At 34.8% G+C, this 18,943-nt stretch overlaps 1 protein-coding gene across 3 annotated transcripts; it reads left to right on the forward strand.

Moving 5' to 3' along the window:
* The first annotated feature begins 2,144 nt into the window (after window positions 1–2,144).
* On the forward strand, window positions 2,145–16,587 carry LOC132060111 (sodium/hydrogen exchanger 8-like). 3 transcript variants are annotated; one of them, XM_059453008.1, is made up of 22 exons: window positions 2,145–2,461; window positions 4,332–4,382; window positions 4,514–4,605; window positions 4,764–4,841; window positions 4,908–5,065; window positions 5,275–5,376; window positions 5,450–5,567; window positions 5,916–5,968; window positions 6,059–6,121; window positions 6,871–6,915; window positions 7,261–7,316; window positions 8,083–8,267; window positions 9,244–9,291; window positions 9,460–9,567; window positions 10,340–10,562; window positions 11,315–11,614; window positions 11,910–12,007; window positions 12,193–12,324; window positions 12,419–12,637; window positions 12,744–12,938; window positions 13,206–13,473; window positions 16,023–16,587. In XM_059453008.1, exons 1-22 carry the CDS (start codon window positions 2,296–2,298, stop codon window positions 16,106–16,108), a joined length of 2,844 nt encoding a protein of 947 aa, XP_059308991.1. In that variant the 5' UTR covers window positions 2,145–2,295; the 3' UTR covers window positions 16,109–16,587. The 3 variants fall into 3 exon arrangements, with proteins under 3 accessions (XP_059308991.1, XP_059308992.1, XP_059308994.1); XM_059453009.1 differs by lacking the exons at window positions 2,145–2,461; window positions 4,332–4,382; window positions 4,514–4,605; window positions 4,764–4,841 and having other exon boundaries at window positions 4,925–5,065; window positions 5,275–5,380; XM_059453011.1 differs by lacking the exons at window positions 2,145–2,461; window positions 4,332–4,382; window positions 4,514–4,605; window positions 4,764–4,841 and having other exon boundaries at window positions 4,925–5,065; window positions 5,280–5,376.
* Window positions 16,588–18,943: the final 2,356 nt, after the last annotated feature.

Raw genomic sequence — 18,943 nt, forward strand, 5'->3', positions numbered from 1 at the left:
AGTATGTATGTCCTTTGTCCGTATGCAACCATAAATAAATGATGTTAAATTATATACATAGTTATTATATAAAAAATTTAGGTCATATATTTATAGGTAAGCTTCCGTAAATTATGAGATTTGAATTTTAAAAATAAGACAAGTTAATTACTTGCTACAACAGGTAAAGCTGACCCGATAATGTGAAAATTTCTTACACTGACAAATGACACTTTATATAACTTAAATTCAAAATAAATATTACTTGTCACACTCTTAAAGTGTGTTAAGAAAAAGAGAGACACCACCAAATACACAACACCATGGTGTTGAATAGTACACTTATATGGAAAATAACATGAAAAACCAATTCTAAAAGAACTTGAATATTATAGTGAAAGGTTGTTAAGAGATTGACTGTTACATTATAGAAAGGTCTGAGACCTGACTATATAAGTTAGTGGTATTCATTGGTTGATTAGTTTAGTATAGTTTTGAATATTTTAGGTATTTAGAACTATAATCATAACAAAAAAAAAGATCTAGCTATTATTCCATCTTATTATTTTATGTGATATTATTTAGCTAGATACAATGTACAAGCTTATTGTTTTCCATTTACCATATACTTATATAATTATATTTGTGCGATAATAAAAACCTATGATCATGATAAAATAAAAAAGTTAAGTAGATAACTTCTAAATCTAGAAATAAATTTTCCTTAAAAACTAGATTAAAAAAGGAATAATTACAGTCAAACATTTTTGGGCGATCAAGTTTACAAAATAGCCAGCAAAATAGCTTCTCGCAGAAGTACTTTAGAAATATTAGCCAGCAAAATGTATATTTTGTCAAGCAATATAAGCTGTAGAAAATAGGGATAATTACAATCAATTGTACAAAATATACTTTGTGCTAGCTAATATTTCAAAATAGTTTCTCGCAGAAGTATTTTTGAAATATTAGCGAGCACAAAGTAATGCCTAATATTAGCAAAAATGCTTTACAAATTAATTAGCCAAATACAAATTATTAACCCCTCCGATCCAAAATAAACAAATTTTTAGCACTTTTTTTCTTAGTCTAAAATAAATGAATTTTTCTAAAATCCAAGATGTAATTAATTTATGTTTTCCAAAGATACCCCTCTCGCTAATAGGTTTTCCAAATCCCAAGCTCCACTATTTCAACTTTTAAGCGAAGTTTGAGGAAAGACAAATAATATAGTCAAATGATCCTTTAATATTAATGGAATTAATTAAATTTCTTAATGAGTGTATCATATTCTAAAATTTCATTTATTTTGAATGGGAGGACTACTCTTTAAAAATACTTTTTCAAAAAAGCATTTCTCACATATTATGACAGTGGAGGAAAGTCCTGCAATTGGAGGTGGTGGTTCTGACTTGTGGTCACGGGAGATACTATTTTTTTTGGGCCACAAAAGAGAAGAAAATTATAAAAATGGGTCGGGTCAGACTAAATAGGTGGATTTCTAAAGGTATCGAATATTTAAAATTTGGTGTGTCATTTGATTCTGAACTTAACACGTGTCCCACCGTTATAATTAAGGGTAAATTTGTGCCCAACTATAATGTGAGGGGTGTATTTGGACCCAAAAAATAACGAGAGGTATATTTAAACTATTTTTTATAATACATTGGTATATTTAATCCTTTTTCGTTTTAAAAAATTGAGGTATTTAGTTTTAGAAAAAAAAAATACAAGTGTTTTTTTATTGTAACAAAAACAGTTTTTAGAAGCTAAAGAAAAATAGCTTTTTCCTAAGCACTTTTGAAATATTGACCAATCACAAATATTGTTCTAATATTAATAAAAATGCATTTTAAATTAATTAGTTAAACACAAATTCTCCTTCCGTTTCGATTTGTTTATCTAATTTTGACTTGACACAAAATTTAAGAAAAAATATCTTGTGATCTTAAATAAATTATGTAAAAATTTAAAAATTGATAAAGAAAATAGATATTCATTTTTAAATGAACTAAAAAGGAAAGTAAGACCGAAAAATTAAAAAAGAGTGATTAAATATATCTTTCTAGTGCACCCCTCACAAAAAAAAAAAAAAAAACACTTTTATTAGATGACAGATTTACGGTCCCCATCATAGTTATTTCCAATTTAATGCTGTTTACAGCTAACATGTTCCCTTTATATATGGTAGAAAGAAAAAACAAATTCTTACTTAACACAGAATATTTTTGAGAAACAGTTTGAGCAATTCCCAAAATAGAGGAGATATAATTAATAGGGACAGTTGTGGAAGGTCCATTGCCATACAATTTATGGCAAATGGAGAGCAACACCACTACTTCTTCTTCTTTGAGTCCAACAGATGCAGTAATATTTGGTGGTATAAGTTTGTTAATAGGAGTTTCATGCAGAACACTTCTTCGCCGTACTAGTATTCCTTACACTGTTGTTTTGCTCATCATTGGCATCGCTCTTGGCTCTCTCGGTCCGTATTTCTCTCTCCACACCTATACGTATGTATGCAAATGTGTGTACATATTGTCAGAGTCTACAATTATTGCATTTGTCTGAACCACGTACTTTTGAGGCGGAGCATAAATTATGTAGACCTTTGCACATAAGAATTGTGAAATTTGGTAAAAGGTAGTACTCCCTCCCTACCAAAAAAATTGTCTTATTGGCACATTTCTATATTTAAAAATAATTTAATTTTATGAAGTAATTTACAATCAGATAAATATCTAAAGCTTGTTTGGATCACACATTTCAAAAATTTTCTTTTATTTCTTAAACGTCATGCCAAGTAAGACAATTTTTTTGGGACGGAGGGAGTATTTGTTTTCAGGTTGAAAATGGTATTTGGAAATTGGAGTTGAGTTTGGACATGGCTACAAATTAGAATTGTTTTTGTATTTTTGTGAGTGATTTGGAGTGAGAACTGTGAAAATAGAGTTTTGGAATTTTTTTGAATTCCGGAAAATTGTAACAATTTTATGTCCAAATGGTTTTCCAGAATAAAATTTCAGAAAAAAGTGAAAACTATCCATGGCCAAACAGGCACTAGATACGAACACATAACTTTAAGAATACAAAGGTTTAATACTAAAAGCCTTAAAAGTTGAACCCACAGAACTTAATTCTTGAATCCGCCTTTGCATAATGTATGAAATGTGTGTGCTTCTTTGTCTAAATGATCTCTTTGTTCACTGTTATCATGCTGCTCATTTATGGGGGGCCGGTATGCAGAGGCGGAGCTAGGATTTGAAGTTTATGGGTTCTGAACTTGCCACCACATTCATAGCTCGTTTTAGTAATTGGGTTCACAACTAAATATTTATACATATATAATGAATTTCTTAATATAATACAATGAGCATTTATGGCTGCCTGTCTGGCTAAATTGGCTGCACGTTCTTCCTGAAGAAGTTCACCAATTGTGCCAGTTGATGTTGAATTTGATCTCCCATAACTCCCGTCTTTGATACCAAGTTGTTATGGTCCCCTGATATGGATCTAGTTATGGTACGGTTCAAGACAAAATCAGAGTTTAACGTAGAGAGAATTAGGAGAAGAGGTTTTCTTTTTCTGACCTATGGTGCTGGTTCGTTAAGAGAGAACCTGCAATCTCTTGAGTTAAAGTACTCAAAAACTGGAACAATCTTCGAAGGTGGTACTTATCTTTGGTGGGACGTAGCAGGTACCTAGTGGAATAGTTGAGTACTCACAATTTCGTCTAGAACTTGGTAAAAAAGGTCAAACATTATCAGCTGTGAAAATTTTAAATGAAGTTCCCCTAAGGATGAACTCTGGTAAGGTAAGGTAACAATTTAGGCATCTAAGGGTGGCCAAAAATACGTAGATGATCTCTTCCCATATGTCTAAGCTTTAGTGGATAGAATTATCGGTACGTGTGCTCGGGGAATAGTCGAGATGCGCGCAAGCTTGCCCCGACACCACTGTCATAAAAAAAGAAGTAAAACTACTATGGCCTGTATCTCAATTCCAGCGTAGCTGATAGAGATTTTTCCCGACTTCTATGTGAACCCTTGTCATAGATTTGTTCATGCATGTATATGTACATGGTCTCGTTATTGTATAAAAACTAGGGGAAATGAAAAAACAGATTTTTTTGTCTTCTGAGCATGCTTTCAACAATTCTTTCTTGATAGTTATTACTGCTCCAAGAGCATGAAACATTTTCTTACGGACATGAGCGAGCATTTTTTCAAACTGTTCTCTTTTCTTAAATGTTACTGTTGTTTGAATGCCTACAGGCATGTTGTGGCACCTAACTGTTCTCATATTTGGTGATTTATTTCTTTACATACTTACTTTTTTTTTCTCCGTAAATTTAGAATTTGGGAGTAATTATCGACTGGGAAAGCTTGGGAATGGAATTCGGATATGTAAGTATAATTCAATTGTCTCTTTCAAATTTCTTGAAATTTCAAATTCGAGGATCGACTTAAAGTCACTTTGCAATTGTGAATACCTAATTATCTTATAAAGGTATGTGCTTGTTGAATTGTTGCAACAGGGGCAGATATAGATGCTGATCTTCTATTAGCTGTATTCCTCCCTATACTTATTTTTGAGGGCGCATTCTCCATGGAGGTGCACCAAATAAAGGTTCTCTTCTCCTTAACTTTCAATCTATAAAACCTCAAGGTTCTAGTTGTTGGTTGCCTGATTGTATGCTTTAAATAATTATGTATACCTTTTATCAGTTTCGTATAAGCTAATGGCATATGTCTTTTCATTTCTTTAATATTAGCTGGCTTTGACAGAAATGTATGGCGCAAATGCTTTTGCTTGCTGGTCCTGGTGTATTGATTTCAACAGTCCTGATCGGAGCTTCTGTGAAGGTATAAGGAAACACCGTTTTCTGAAAGTGGTTTCCTACTTGCTCAAACATCCATATGTTTCTGCAGCTTGCTTTCCCATATGACTGGAACTGGAATACGTCACTTCTGTTGGGGGCAATTCTTAGTGCTACTGATCCTGTGGCTGTTGTCGCTTTGCTTAAAGATCTGGGAGCTAGTAAAAAGTTGAGCACAATTGTTGAAGGAGAATCTATGATGAATGATGGGTATAAACATAAATCCATTGTACTTTCATTTCTCCTGGATATCCTCATGATTTCCCTATAATTTCATACTCATGTGCACATTTTTGGATGGCCAATCTTTCCACATAAAAGTGGATTTTCAGCCCCTTATTCCGTCTTGCAGTTCATCTTCCTCTTTTGTATAAACTGATTCTTGTTGTTCACCTCTCTTCCTCCAATCATGTCGCCAGGGCAGCTATTGTGGTCTACCAGCTTTTCTATCGAATGGTTCTTGGGAAAAGTTTTGGCTGGGTTTCAGTGCTGGAATATCTTGCAGAAGGCTCACTTGGATCGTAGGTATCGTTATCTGTTGGTGATAACTTTTTTGTTATTGTCGTTGAACTTAACTATATCTTTCTGTTACAGTGTCATCATCGGACTTGTGTTTGGGATGGCATCTCTTTTCTGGCTTCGGTTTATATACAATGATGCACTGACAGACTTTTCGTTGGCTCTGACTGTGAGCTACATTGCTTACTATACAGTATGTTCCTTCCTGATTTGGATCAGTTGTTATATACATGCGCTCAAGCTGTATATTGTCTTTCTAAATGCTGGATGTGATATAATGCAATTAACTTCTTTCTAGTTGCTTCATTTTGGATTCATATGTTTATCAGATTGATTATTGAAATCTAAACTGTGATATGACATTATATTATTCACCTCCTCCAGAAAATTTAGGACATGATAATTTGTAGGAAATAGTGATAACTTGTTCCCATCCCCACTTGTGGGATTACACTGGGTATGTTGTTGTTGTTCTTGTTGTAGTGATAACTTGTTCCCTACACCTTTAACTGGATCTCTAACGCCTTATTATTGCTTATAGGCTCAAGAGGAAGCTGAAGCTTCTGGCATCTTGACTCTTGTAGCACTAGGGATGTAAGTTGTGTACTCCACTCCTCTTTCACATTCAGACATTTCTGCAGTAAAGCGTGTAATTCAGTCTCTGATACTGAAACCTATGGATAGGGTTTTTGCAATGTCAAAAGATACACATAGAGCTGGTGGAAAGCAGAGCTTGCATGAGTTTTGGTACGTTTCTTCCATTGTAATATCCTGGTAGCTAAATATAGATCTGTGTAGCAAACCAATGTATAGTGTGATAATTATTGCGCAAATTCAAGCATTGCCAACACCTAGTTGCTTCTATCTTTTGTGGAGGTGTTGTTTCAGATAATGTCTTCTATGTGAGGCATATCTAACAGATGTATCTAGGGAGTATGTTGTAAAATTAAAAGGTTGGAGTACATATAGTCTTACGCTAAAGGAGTAGGTTCATAGTCAAGTCTAAGGTCCATTTGTTTACAGTAAAGGAGTAGGTTCATAGTCAAAAGGTTGGAGTACATATAGTTTTCTAAATTCTGTTGCTGCTACTGCTACAATAACCCTGCCACTACCATTCCCACAACTACTCACTTCATGAACTCTTTGGCTTTCCTAAATCTAGTGTTCCAGGTTTCAGAAATTGTCTTCTGACTTCGTCCAGCATTGGTGCTCTCACTCTGTTCAGGATCTTTTATGCATTGTCGCTCTCATCCTGTTCGTTATGCGTATTTTTTGATAGGACTGCCTAAAACATCATGTTTAGATCATAGGGATCTTAACAGCTTACTTATTATTCAAAACCATAACCAAATATATGAACTCTGCCATTAGTTTGTTTTTGGCTCCTTTTCCTTTTACTGCCTTGCTCTGTGAGAGAGAGGGAAATGGGGGGCAGTTGGGCCAGAGATGGCTTGAACTATTGTTACCCTAACTTTTTACCACCAATTTTTTCGCAGGGAAATGTTTGCCTACATTGCAAATACTTTAATATTCATCTTGAGGTAAGACTCGGTAACAGTCTATTATACAAACTAATGTTGTCTCTTTACTTTCCTTTTGTCTTAATATCATTTTGTTCCTTTTCTGTGGTACTTAAGGAGATTTCCTCTAGTTGTGTTCTATCTCCAGTTAAAGCAATATATCTTGTTGCATTTGTCATTGGGCTGATCTTTTCTCAGAGAGTAGTAATTCCCCATTTCCCCTATATTATATAGTAAATAGTGTTGTTAATGCACTTCCTGTTCTGAGCTTAACTGAAGGATTCCTTGGTGCATGGTTGGATATTATCCTTTTTTTTTTTTTTAATTGAATCAACAATGTTGCTTACACGCTCTCACTTCTTGCAGCGGAGTTATCATAGCTCAAAGCATCTTCAGTATCAGAAATCTCGACGATAATACAGGTAGTTCTTTCCCCTATGTAATACTTCACTTTGTGTAGATGGATAGGAACTGTTTTCCTATTAGTTGAAGTGTGGATACACACTGTGCAGCTATGTTGCCCAGACTCTCCAAAAATGATGCCGCACCCCTGTCGGATCCTTTAAAAATGCACTACTTTTGGAGGATCCGACATGCACCCGTGTCCATTTTTGAAGAGTCCGAGTAACATAGCTGTGCAGCACAATATGTTTGGCAGGCATCTTGATTTGCCACCCAATTGAGTAAATAGGAGAGTCTCAGAGTCATTTTCTTAAATCATTTTCTTGAGAATCAATGAATCTGCTTAGCAAACAACAATGACTAGGCTATGATGCCATATGAAGACATAGGTTTGGTGGAAAACCATGTTTATTGAGCTAGGTTCTGCATATCAATCCTATTAGTTATTGAGTTATTTACATGGGAATAAACTAATGGGTACGCACAGTTAGGTCTCTAATTTATTTGCCATTTATATTTAACAGAAGCGTGGCGATTTAGTGTATTAAGGAAAAATAAGAAAGGGGGAAACAGGTAAAGACCCAAAGAATCTCCCATTAATGCTCATATGCATCACTCCACAGGTTGTGTATTATTGGCAACCTGTCTATTTTCTCAGATCCCTCAACTTAGATGTCCTCTTGTTAATATATTATGATTTCTTTGGAGACTTTCTGTACAGTTTTTCCACTACAATAAGTTTTCCAGATCAAGAAAATTTGCTTTATTTACACATTTATATTGTAGGGAGATCTTGGGGCTATGTCTTTCTTCTCTACATCATTCTTCAAGTAGCTCGAACCGTAGTTGTTTTTGCATTTTACCCTGCCCTTCGCTACTTCGGTTATGGTTTGAATTGGAAAGAAGCTATCATCATCATATGGTCTGGTTTGAGAGGAGCTGTTGGTTTGGCACTTTCCTTATCTGTTAAAGTAAGCCCTTTTCTGCTCACTTGTAATTCCATAAGGTTTCCTGTATCATTTACCTTGAAGCTTAGATACAAATGTGCACAGAAGATAGAATATTATCTTTTTGTCTTTAGAATAATTTTACTTACATAACTTGCTTGTCTAGGATTTCGGAAACAGCCTCCCTACCTTCCAAGGTGGGGGTGAGGTTTGCGTACACTTTACCCTCCCCAGACCCCACATTGTGGGATTCAACTGGGTATGTTGTAACTTGCTTGTCTAGGATGATTTGTACTGGTGTGAAATATACCCCTAAGACAATAAAGTGTACAATGTATAGAAGAACCTAACACAATTGTATCCTAAATGTAACAATTTGTTGCTTATCATTAGGTTTAGGAAAGAAAGTCAGTTTGTGCATGGGATCCTTTTCGCTTAAGCAAAACAGTCCAACAGAAACAATGTGATGCTCCATTAAGTACTGATGCACTTTAAGGTTTGATTGGTAGGTAACCCCCACTCCAAAAATAAAGAAAACCAAAACTGAAGGCTTTCTGTTCCTAGATCCTGAATTGAAGTGTGTCAGTTTGCTTGAGCACATTGATCAGACACTCCTTAGTCTTAGTCTTTATAATTTAAGCACTTGCCAAAAGCTCATAACTTGAAACGCTTCTCATTCAACTTCACTACTTCAGATGTCCTCTATATCCACTTCATTGCTAATCAGCCTGCAGGTTTGATTTCAAGCGACAGACTAAGCGGGTAAACTCAATGCCTATGGAGAAGATAGCTTCCATTTGACATCCTACAGCAATTAAGTAAAGAGCAATAGAACTTATAACCGAGTAACCTGATTTTCTTGAGAGCATAGGAAGCTGATGAGTTTCTCACTTATTTGTCAAGCTTTATGAAGCATATCTATGATGCACGCTGGAAAAGGGATGATGGATTTTCTTTTACTTAATAATACCTACACATGGTTTGCTTTGTTAATTTCCAGGGTGCTAGTGGTGATCCAAAGTATCTCAGCACAGAAACTGGAGCTATGGTATGTTTTTATTGACGAACGATTGTAATTTAGCAACAGTTCATTTGCCCTGCTTTTGGAAATTATTGATTCGTTGCCATAATTAACTAGTAGTTTTTTGGCATCTATTGAAGCTTAAGCTATCAACTTTCTTTGACATGTAACCGGAACTCTTTCTTTATGGTACAGTTTGTTTTCCTTACTGGTGGAAGTGTGTTACTGACACTCATTATCAATGGATCTACTGCACAATTACTTCTAAGTCTCTTTGGTATGGATGCTCTATCAGAAAGTGAGGTAAAATTCTGGTGTAATTGAACTCCTCTTGTATTGAGATGTCATCTTATGTAGTTTCACCTTGTTAATCAAGACCGTGCTCAATTTCAGTAAATTACCCTTTTCATTGAAAACTTGAAAACCCAACCTGCCCTAGGACTTGCCGGACATCTATGCCTTTTGTGTATATTCAATCTTATCAATCAGCTTTTTGGTGTTATGGAATGAGAGGAATCAATGATGTTTCGGGGAAAAGGAGCATTTTTACATAACATGAAATACAAGTTCCTGAATTTAGTAATTATGTGCTGAATTATCTAACATTAAAATGAAGTGTGTACCTTGATAGACTTTCTAACATCACTGCAGGAAGTTGGATGTTGACTAACCTACACCTTATTCGTACTAATCCCAGCATCGCCTTGTTGATGATTTTCTCTTTTTTATAAGATTGCATTTACGTATCAAAAATTGAGTACCGTTATGCTACCTGCATATCTTTTAACTATTGCATCCTCACTTTATTTATGGTCTTTGTAAGCCTCTCAATGCACAAGGATCGTCAACTTGAACTCATGTTGGTCCTATTTCCTGGTAGAATATTTTCATGTAAATCTAGAAAGAAATATCTGCAGAGGATGAGCCAATTCATTCTGGTCTTTGTTAACTTCAAATTTGTTGCGAATAACCAGGAAACATACCCGGTGTACTCAACCACTGCTTATATTTTCATATTTGAGATGTGGTCTTTTTGGTGAGGGAGCCATCCTGCTTATAGTACAATTTGTTTCAGGAAACCATGGTCAATTATGCGAAGCATCAACTATTGAGAAAGGCTGAAGAGTTTTCTAGAGTCTCTAGCGGAAGCAATAATCCTTTCGACTGGATCACTGTTGGAGGTTATGCCACATGCATAAAGGATGTCTGTGAAGACACAGATTGGCCTCCCTGTACCATCAACAATAGCTATCTAGAAATAGATGATATGAAGACTATGAGAGTGTGCTTTCTGAAAGGTCAGTAACTGCACCAGAACTAGTTGGTCTATAGTTTGCTTTTACACCGTTTCTGGTGTCTGGCGCCTGCATTCCTCATCTGGGTTTTCAGATTACCCCTAGCTTTCTTTAAGTGTTGCATATCAAATATTGCTTCTCTCATCTATTTGATTGATAGATTATTGATGTCGTACATTGATCATGAACTAGGGTCCTTATTTTGTGAGTCAAACTTGAAATATTTTCAGTTTGTTCCTATGAAGGACCTGCATGTTCTTCTCCTTTAAAATCCGAGGAATATAAGGAATTGAACAGTTAGAAAGCAGTGTGAAGTTCTCTAGTGAGCTGAACCTTCACTAGTTTCACCATTTTTTACAGTAGGACCCCATTGGTATGTGATATTGTGAGCTTACATCATGCAGAAATATGCTTTAGAACATCTGTCTTCTTTACCATATCTCGGCATCCCTTCTTGGTAACATTTCATTAAAAACGCGCCGTCTATTTTCTTTTGCTAATAGGAGTAAGCATGCATTTCTATCTTATCCAAACATCTTAAACACCTACATGTAACCTTCAAATTTTGCCACCTGTAAATCCTAATAGCTGTGTAAAGCTGTACGCCTGACTTCTTTTTATTCTTCATCTAAATATTCACCCCGTGAACCTTATTCAAGGTGGCATCTTCTTTTCTTCTGTTTTCTTCCATTCTTAATGCCTTTACATGTTTTTTCATGGCCTTGCTTTAATTATTTGCATATCTTGTGCTATAGCTACTCGCGAGGCTTACTGGTCAACATTCAATGAGGGGAGGATAACTAAATCCACTATCAGTGTTTTGATGGAGTCAGTGGATGAAGCAATTGATCTGGCTACTCAGGGACTGCATGACTGGAATTATATTTCTACTCGCCTCAAGTTTCCAGGATATTATAAATTCTTCAGCATAAGTGTTTGTCCTTCCAGGCTGACAAGGTGGTTTGTGCTAAAGAAATTACAGGATAGTTGTCATATATGCTCTGCGTTTATCCATGCTCAGAGGATCGCGAGACAGCTTCTTCTTGACTATACTGGTAAGAGTGGATACCATCTTTGTGGCTGATGCAGTAGGTTCATATTGTGGAGTAGTTCCTATATGTAAATCAGGTTCTAACAGCAATGCTTTTACAAATGTTCTTTTTGTTTATTAACATTGAAAGCCAAACTCTTACTCTTTGAGAATTATGCCTCCTGTTCGTAAGGCATCCTTTTCTCCCCTCTTTTCTTTGCCTTGTTGTCTAACTGGAATCTAAATCTTCTTTGAGATCATGGATCTGGCAGTTGTGGAGTTGCTCACGAAGTCATCTAACAACCGTTTACATTTTGAAGGTGACAATGGAAATGCTGCAATTGTTGTTTCCGAGAGTGAAGTCGAAGAACAAGAAGCAAGGAAGTTCCTAGAAAATGTCAAGACTTCAATGCCCGAGGTTTGTGAACGTTTTCGTGGGAAATCATGCATTGAATCTTCTTTGAATGGCTCATTAACCATTTAATTGTCAAGAGCTCTTCTTTCAGTTTTCCTAAATCCACGTCTACTTGCTAGAATATAACACTATGTATGCTTATTACACAAATTCAGCTGAATTAAGTCTTTGAATTCTGAACATTCTAGATCATACATCAAACAGAATCAAGGCAAGTTACATTTTCAATGCTGAAGTGTCTGGATGAATGTCTCAATGATATGGAGAAAGATGGTATTTTAACTGAGAAAGTTATGCTGCATGTACATGATTTGCTTCAGGTAACTGTGTTTCGTGCAACAATTTCCAGTGCCATAGCATTGTTTGTGGTATACTTATCGTTGTCTAACTAAATGTTTTTCAACTCCATACTAGAATGACCTTGAAAAGCTCTTGAGAAGTCCTCCTTCAGTAACTATCCCAAAGCCAGGAGATGTCATAACAAACCATCCTTTGTTGGGAAACCTTTCTCCTGCTATTCAAAGTGATCTGGAACGCTCCGCCAAGAGTATATTGAAGACACCAGGTTGTACACTCTACACGAAGGATTCAAAGTTGACAAGTGTCTGGCTGATAGAAAATGGATCAGTTAGGGTAAGTAAAGGCAGCATAAGGCATCTATCCAATTAACTATATGATAGCTAGCATTAATTGTATCTTTGTTTGGTCATTGAAAAAACTTGCCTTCTTTCTTCTCCAGTCGAAAAGGAGCCCTTTTCCTATTCATTGTCCTGTGGATTCAACATATCCTCGAGGAAGTATTGTAGGTCTATATGAGGCTCTTGTCGGAAAGCCATATTTGTGCGATATGGTGACAGATTCTGTGGCTCTCTGCATTGAAATTAAGCTGGAGTCGATCATTTCCATACTGGCCCATGGAGAATTGTTGTGGAAGGTGATCTTTGACAATCTCTGCATGACTCTATATGCAACTTAAACATTTATTTTGCAGAAAATAAGTACTGTTGTAGTTGAACATACATGAGAAAATGCTTCTATCAAACGTGCCTTGCAGATAACAGAATTTTACTTTCTATTTATAAATCAAAAGATCTATTTATTTATAGTATATTAATGAAAAAGGAAATTTGTCTGAGTTTTTCAAGTTCTTCATAAACAAGGTAAAATATTTTCTGAATTTCATGATCCATCTCATTTGCAGGAGTGCACCATTTTTGTTGCTAAGCTTTTGTCGCCAGATATGTTTAAGAAACTCTCAATGCAAGAAGTAAGAGAGATTGTTGATGAAAGATCAATCATGAATACTTTCTCAAGTGAAGAAATGATAGAAACTTCTCATCATTCCATCAACTTCCTGTTAAGTGGTTGCTTGACAGATCAAAGTACTGAACAACTTATTGAATGCCCAGCAATATTGCCATGTTCCATTTTTAGTGGAAGTGTCCCTTATGCCAGTGCCAATGTAACGGGTAGGTCTCCTCATCATACTCTATCTCCTTATCTGAAACTGTGGATGCCAAAGTTGAATTCCTTGTTAGTTTGATCACCACACTCAGCAGAAGAAATTATCCAATACTAATTATCTATTTGCTGAATTCCTTGGATAGTTGCTGGAAACAAAAAATTAAGTAGGAAGTGGTTGGTTTACTTTTGAGAAATAACAAATTCATCATCACTATAGTAGCAAAACTATGGTAGTGGCTGGTTTACTTTTTGAGAAATAACAAATTCATCATCACTATAGTAGCAAAACTACTTAACTAGTTAGTATAGTAGAAATAACAAAAACTACTTAACTAGTTAGTGAGAAATAACAAATTCATCATCACTATAGTAGCAAAACTACTTAACTAGTTAGTAGTTGGTTTTACTTTTGAGAAATAACAAGTTCATCATCACTACTTAACTAGGTAGTGGTTGGTTTACTTTTGAGAAATAACAAACTCATCATCACTATAGCAGCAATCAGCATCTATTTTTTGTTGATTATATAAAGAGCTGTTGAAACAACATTGAGAGTCAAGAGAAGGAAAAATCTCAGTTTCCCAGATACCACATCATCCCTATCACCACTAATTCTAAGTTATCAGGGATCATGGCTAGTTTTGATTTTCCAACTGTTGATGTTTCCATTTTTAGATCAGAGGAAAACGAAGAAGGGAAAAAGAAGGTTATGGAGCAAATAGGAGAAGCCTGTGTTAACTATGGCTTCTTCCAGACTGTGAATCATGGAATTCCATTAGACTTGTTGAGCAGAACCATGGACGTGTATAAGGCTTTCTTTGCTTTTTCATATGAAGAAAAACTCTCTTTACCTAAAAATTATTTAAAAAGCACACAGAATATTTCAGCTGAGACTAATTATGAGCACTTGGTGTTTTGTCTTTCATCCTCTGGCGTCAATGACATCTGCCCCAAGAATCCACCTCGTTGCTGGTAATTGCTATCACTGAATTGGCTATGTCGACTTGCAAAACTCGCGCGCACAAGATGTTGCAAACTGCAAGTATTTGTTTTGAAAAATGTAAAACAAGTATTTAAAAGATTCCTGCAAACCGAATGATTCCGACATGCGTGAAATGAGGTGGGTTGTTTGGGCAGATGCCATTGAAACCAGAGGATGAAAGACGAAACACCAATTGCTCATAATTAGTCTCAGCTGAATTATTCTGTGTGCTTTTAAAATAATTTTTAGGTAAAGAGAGTTATTGTTCATCTGAAGAAGCAAAGAAAGCCTTATACACATCCGTGGCTCTGGTCAACAAGTCCACTGGAATTCCATGATTCACAATCTGGAAGAAGCCATAGTTAACACAGGCTTCTCCTATTTGCTCCATAGCCTTCTTTTTCCCTTCTTCGTTTCCCTCTGATCTAAACAATGGAGAAACATCAATAGTTGGAATATCGAAACTAGCCATGATGTTTTTCTTCTGTTGACTCTCAATGTTGTTTTCAACCTCTTTATCAACAGAAAACGTTGTTTTAAACGTACAAAGAGAAGTCACCGAGATATCGTTGAGTCGATCTCACAAACCAAATTATTGAGTCGTTCTTTTACATATCGTTGTATTGAATCTTGTAAGTACAAACAATATTTGTTTACATTTTTCAAAACAAATACTTCCAGTCTTGTACGCACGAGTTTTGCAATTCAACATGGCTAATTCAATGATATCAATGAAGATGGCGAGGGAAAGGTGAGAGAAGTGATAAACGAAGCATGTTATCGATATGGCTTCTTCCAAATTGGGGTGCCTTTGGACCTAATAAGCCGTGCCTTTGGATTTAACTTATATGCATAAAAAAGTTCAGTGTCATATAACCATTTTTACCAGTTACATCATAGAGTTCACTTATTATGAGCATCAGCGCATTGAACGTAAACTCACAATTCTAGTTTTCTCTAAATTGGCGCTAATTAAGTAAAACAGGTGCCGAGCAACTGAGCTGTCCCAAGTTTCACATTATTTTTCTGCTATCTAATGATTCTTGTCGGAGACCTTTTAACTATATATTATATTCGTTTCTAAGATAAAATTGTTGAATATTTTGGGATTACTAATTATCTATTTATCTACTTTGTTGAGACTTTGTCATGTCACCAAAGGTCGTAACAGGTGTCTAATCCTCACTAACCTGCATGCTTCTCCTTGCTGTTTATAGACTCTGTCGTCTTAAGGGTCTACTCAAATAGGTTTTATTTTTTGCATCCTCTGGATGCTTATTTAAAAAGAAGAAGCTACTCAATTAGGGAAGAAAATGCTTGATTGTTGGGAATTTTCCCTAAGTTTTTGCAAAAACTTGGAGATTTGATTATAGAGATGATTCCACTAGGAAGTGTCCGGTCTTGAGCTGATGAATTAATCTTGCAAAACTTACCCGATCTCGGGTTGTCATCTGTTAGTTCACTTTTTTCCTGCTCTGTGCGATACTTGGAGCCTAATTGAAGTAACTATCGCAAGTGTCTTCCTTGAAGTATTCTCATAGTATGGTTTTCTAACTTATGGTGCTTTTGCAGGTGAGAGTTCTGGGTCATATACGTATTCAAAGTACAAAGTTGTGAAACCAGCAAGGATAGTTCGTATAGACCACATTTCAGTATGAGAAGTTATTACTTGAGCCAAGGGTCTTTTGGAAACAACCTCTGTATCTCCACGAGGTAGGGGTAAGGTCTGCGTACTCTCTACCCTCCCAGATCCCACCTGTGGGATTGCACTGGGTATGTCGTCATTGTTCTGTATGAGTAGCTGGCCATTCATTTTTTTTTTAAAGAAGCGAAAAATGGTAAGCCTGATGAGATAACATAATGTTTAACATTGAATTGCTTGGATAAGTTGGTCCCAGCTTTTCATTCTAGAGCGTTGTAAGATTTTCGCTTTTCAATTATGAAAAGCTGTAAATATCACTCGGCTTCATTTCCTTTCTGGGGCTAAAAATGTATGCCCATTCTATTTCTAATGTCAGTGCAATTTACGCTGCTTGAACATGTTATTAGAGTCTACACTTGCAACGTTGATACATATATCAATTGTACTGCTTAAAATGCAAGGTTTTAAAGAATTGCATGATGATTCTTCCTTGAATTCTACTGTGTGACCAAATGTAAAGCATTTTAGCAAGTGGAAACCTCACTATCTTGGAGTTTTGCAGATCTCTACTCTTTTTTAACCCCTCAAAAAGACATTGTCAATCCAAGAGAAGGGCTATACAATTAACACAACTGTGACTTTGATGGACAAATTGCCTTTCACTCTTTCCTTTTTAGTCAACCAACACAGATACTACTAGTAATGAGCTGTAATATTTGCAATTTGTTAATCATTGGAAGATTTAAGGAAAATTTACATAGCATCTTCTATTGGGGAAAGGGCCAAACTTGCCCATGTATTTTGGGGGAGACCTTTGCTCCATTAGGGGAAAGGAGTATATGTGATTGAAAGGCTAACGACTGAGGGCAAATTTATTCGAAAATTTAGACGGAGGGTAAATATGAACAATTTTCTAAAGTTTTCTAAAGTACAGGAATAAACATGGTCTCAAACATTAGTCTTGTTTTCATATGTGGAAAACATCAACGTTCAGTTTGAGGACATGTTCCTAAAAATTAGTTTAATTTGAACTCTTAGCAGCTGTGCTTTTAACGGAAATTCATAATGTGCTTTGATGGTCGATTATTTTACTTGAAGAAAAAGAAGTAAAATTATTGTACATGTTATTTCTCCAAGAGGAAAAAATTAATATACCGGGGGATGAAAATCGCTTGAAAATTTAGATTTCTAGGAATCAATTTGAAGAAATACAGTACATTCAGAATCAAGCCAAATCATTCGTCATATATAATCAAACAATTTAACTTTGACAGATACAAATTAAAATGAAGATCATACCTATATATCTCACTTTATGTTAATTAAGTGACAATATCTATATATATAAAAAAGGAGAGGTACAAGCAATGTGGTTAAGCCAAGTGGCAAGCTAATAACAAGCCACTTGACACTTTTAGGACAAAATTAATGAGAATTAGGACAAAGCAAATTTAAAGATAATTTTTACAATTGAAAGATAAAGTTATTAAATTTGAATTGAAAGATAAGCACTAACAACATTAAATTCAAAATCACACTCAATTCAAATTCAAAAATTATAATTAACTTAACAAGTAAAAAGATAAACAAAAAGTGTTATATATGCTGCACATTCATGAAAATGCACGGCCATTGATATACCATAATAGTAGTAATAATAATAATAATAATAATAATAATAATAATAAAAAAAAAAAAAAAAAAAAAGCTCCTAACAATTCTTATCAAATTCCAAAAACGAAAAATAGTTTTGTGAGAAATAAAGTTTAAGCATTTGTTTCACCAAAAAAAAAAAAAAAAAAAAAGTTTAAGCATTTGAATTTAAAGCAAACCATATTTATCCGCATTTTGCAAGCTTTGTGCTTTATCCCTAACACATATCACCTCAATAGGATTATACAAATACATCTGTTAAGAACGAGTTATTTCTGAACCAAATTTCACATTTAATTAAAATATAATTGAAAGATAAAAATGTGTTAGACTTATCCTTAACAATATCGTAATTATAGGATTATTCAAACTCAAAGATGTCTTTTTAAAAACAAGAGTAATCCATTAACCAAATGCCACAACTAAATTTATCGTAATTATAGGACTATTCAAACTCAAAGATATCCTTGAAAAAAAAGAGTAATCCATCAACCAAATGCCACATTTAATTTAAATTAAAAGATAAAATGTGGTGAAGTTTATCCGTAGTAATATCGTAATTAACTAGATATGATTTAATTTTATTGTTTTTTCTTCACAGCCTTAAATACATTATTCCATTTTAGTATTCAAAATCAAATTTCAACCAAATTATTTACTTTATTTTAAAACTCTTTTAAGCTTATCCTTCAATTCTATCGTTTATCTAACAGCAGATGCCATATTAGTAGTTTTCAAATTCAAAATTTCACAGATAAACTCTTTATTAATAGGACTCTTTTCTATTATTCCATAATGCATTATAGTTTGCCACTATAAAAATGTTACTTACCTCTACTTCAACACAACTTTCTTAGAGAAGTCTATCATATTGTGAAATTGATTTTTTTTTTTTTTTTTTAATGTTGTCAAGAAATTTGTTTAGCTGGTTTATTTGTTCTTAGCTTCATTATTTTATTCTTCGTTTGTCCTTACAAGTTTCTTGAAATATTTATGGTATAGGTCGCAAAGATTATATTGTTGGAGCTAAATTACCTGGAAAGGATATCTCATTCACTTGATGTTTTCATTATGCAATAGCGAGAGTACACTCACAAGCAGTAGCCCCTTTTACTACAGGTATACTTGCTACTCTTTTTGAGTAATTTGCGTTCAAAGCATATTCAGTGGAATTGTTTTTTTTTTTTTTGCCACGATC

Source organism: Lycium ferocissimum, chromosome 6 (genome assembly GCF_029784015.1).
Source record: "Lycium ferocissimum isolate CSIRO_LF1 chromosome 6, AGI_CSIRO_Lferr_CH_V1, whole genome shotgun sequence".
NCBI lineage: Eukaryota > Viridiplantae > Streptophyta > Magnoliopsida > Solanales > Solanaceae > Lycium > Lycium ferocissimum.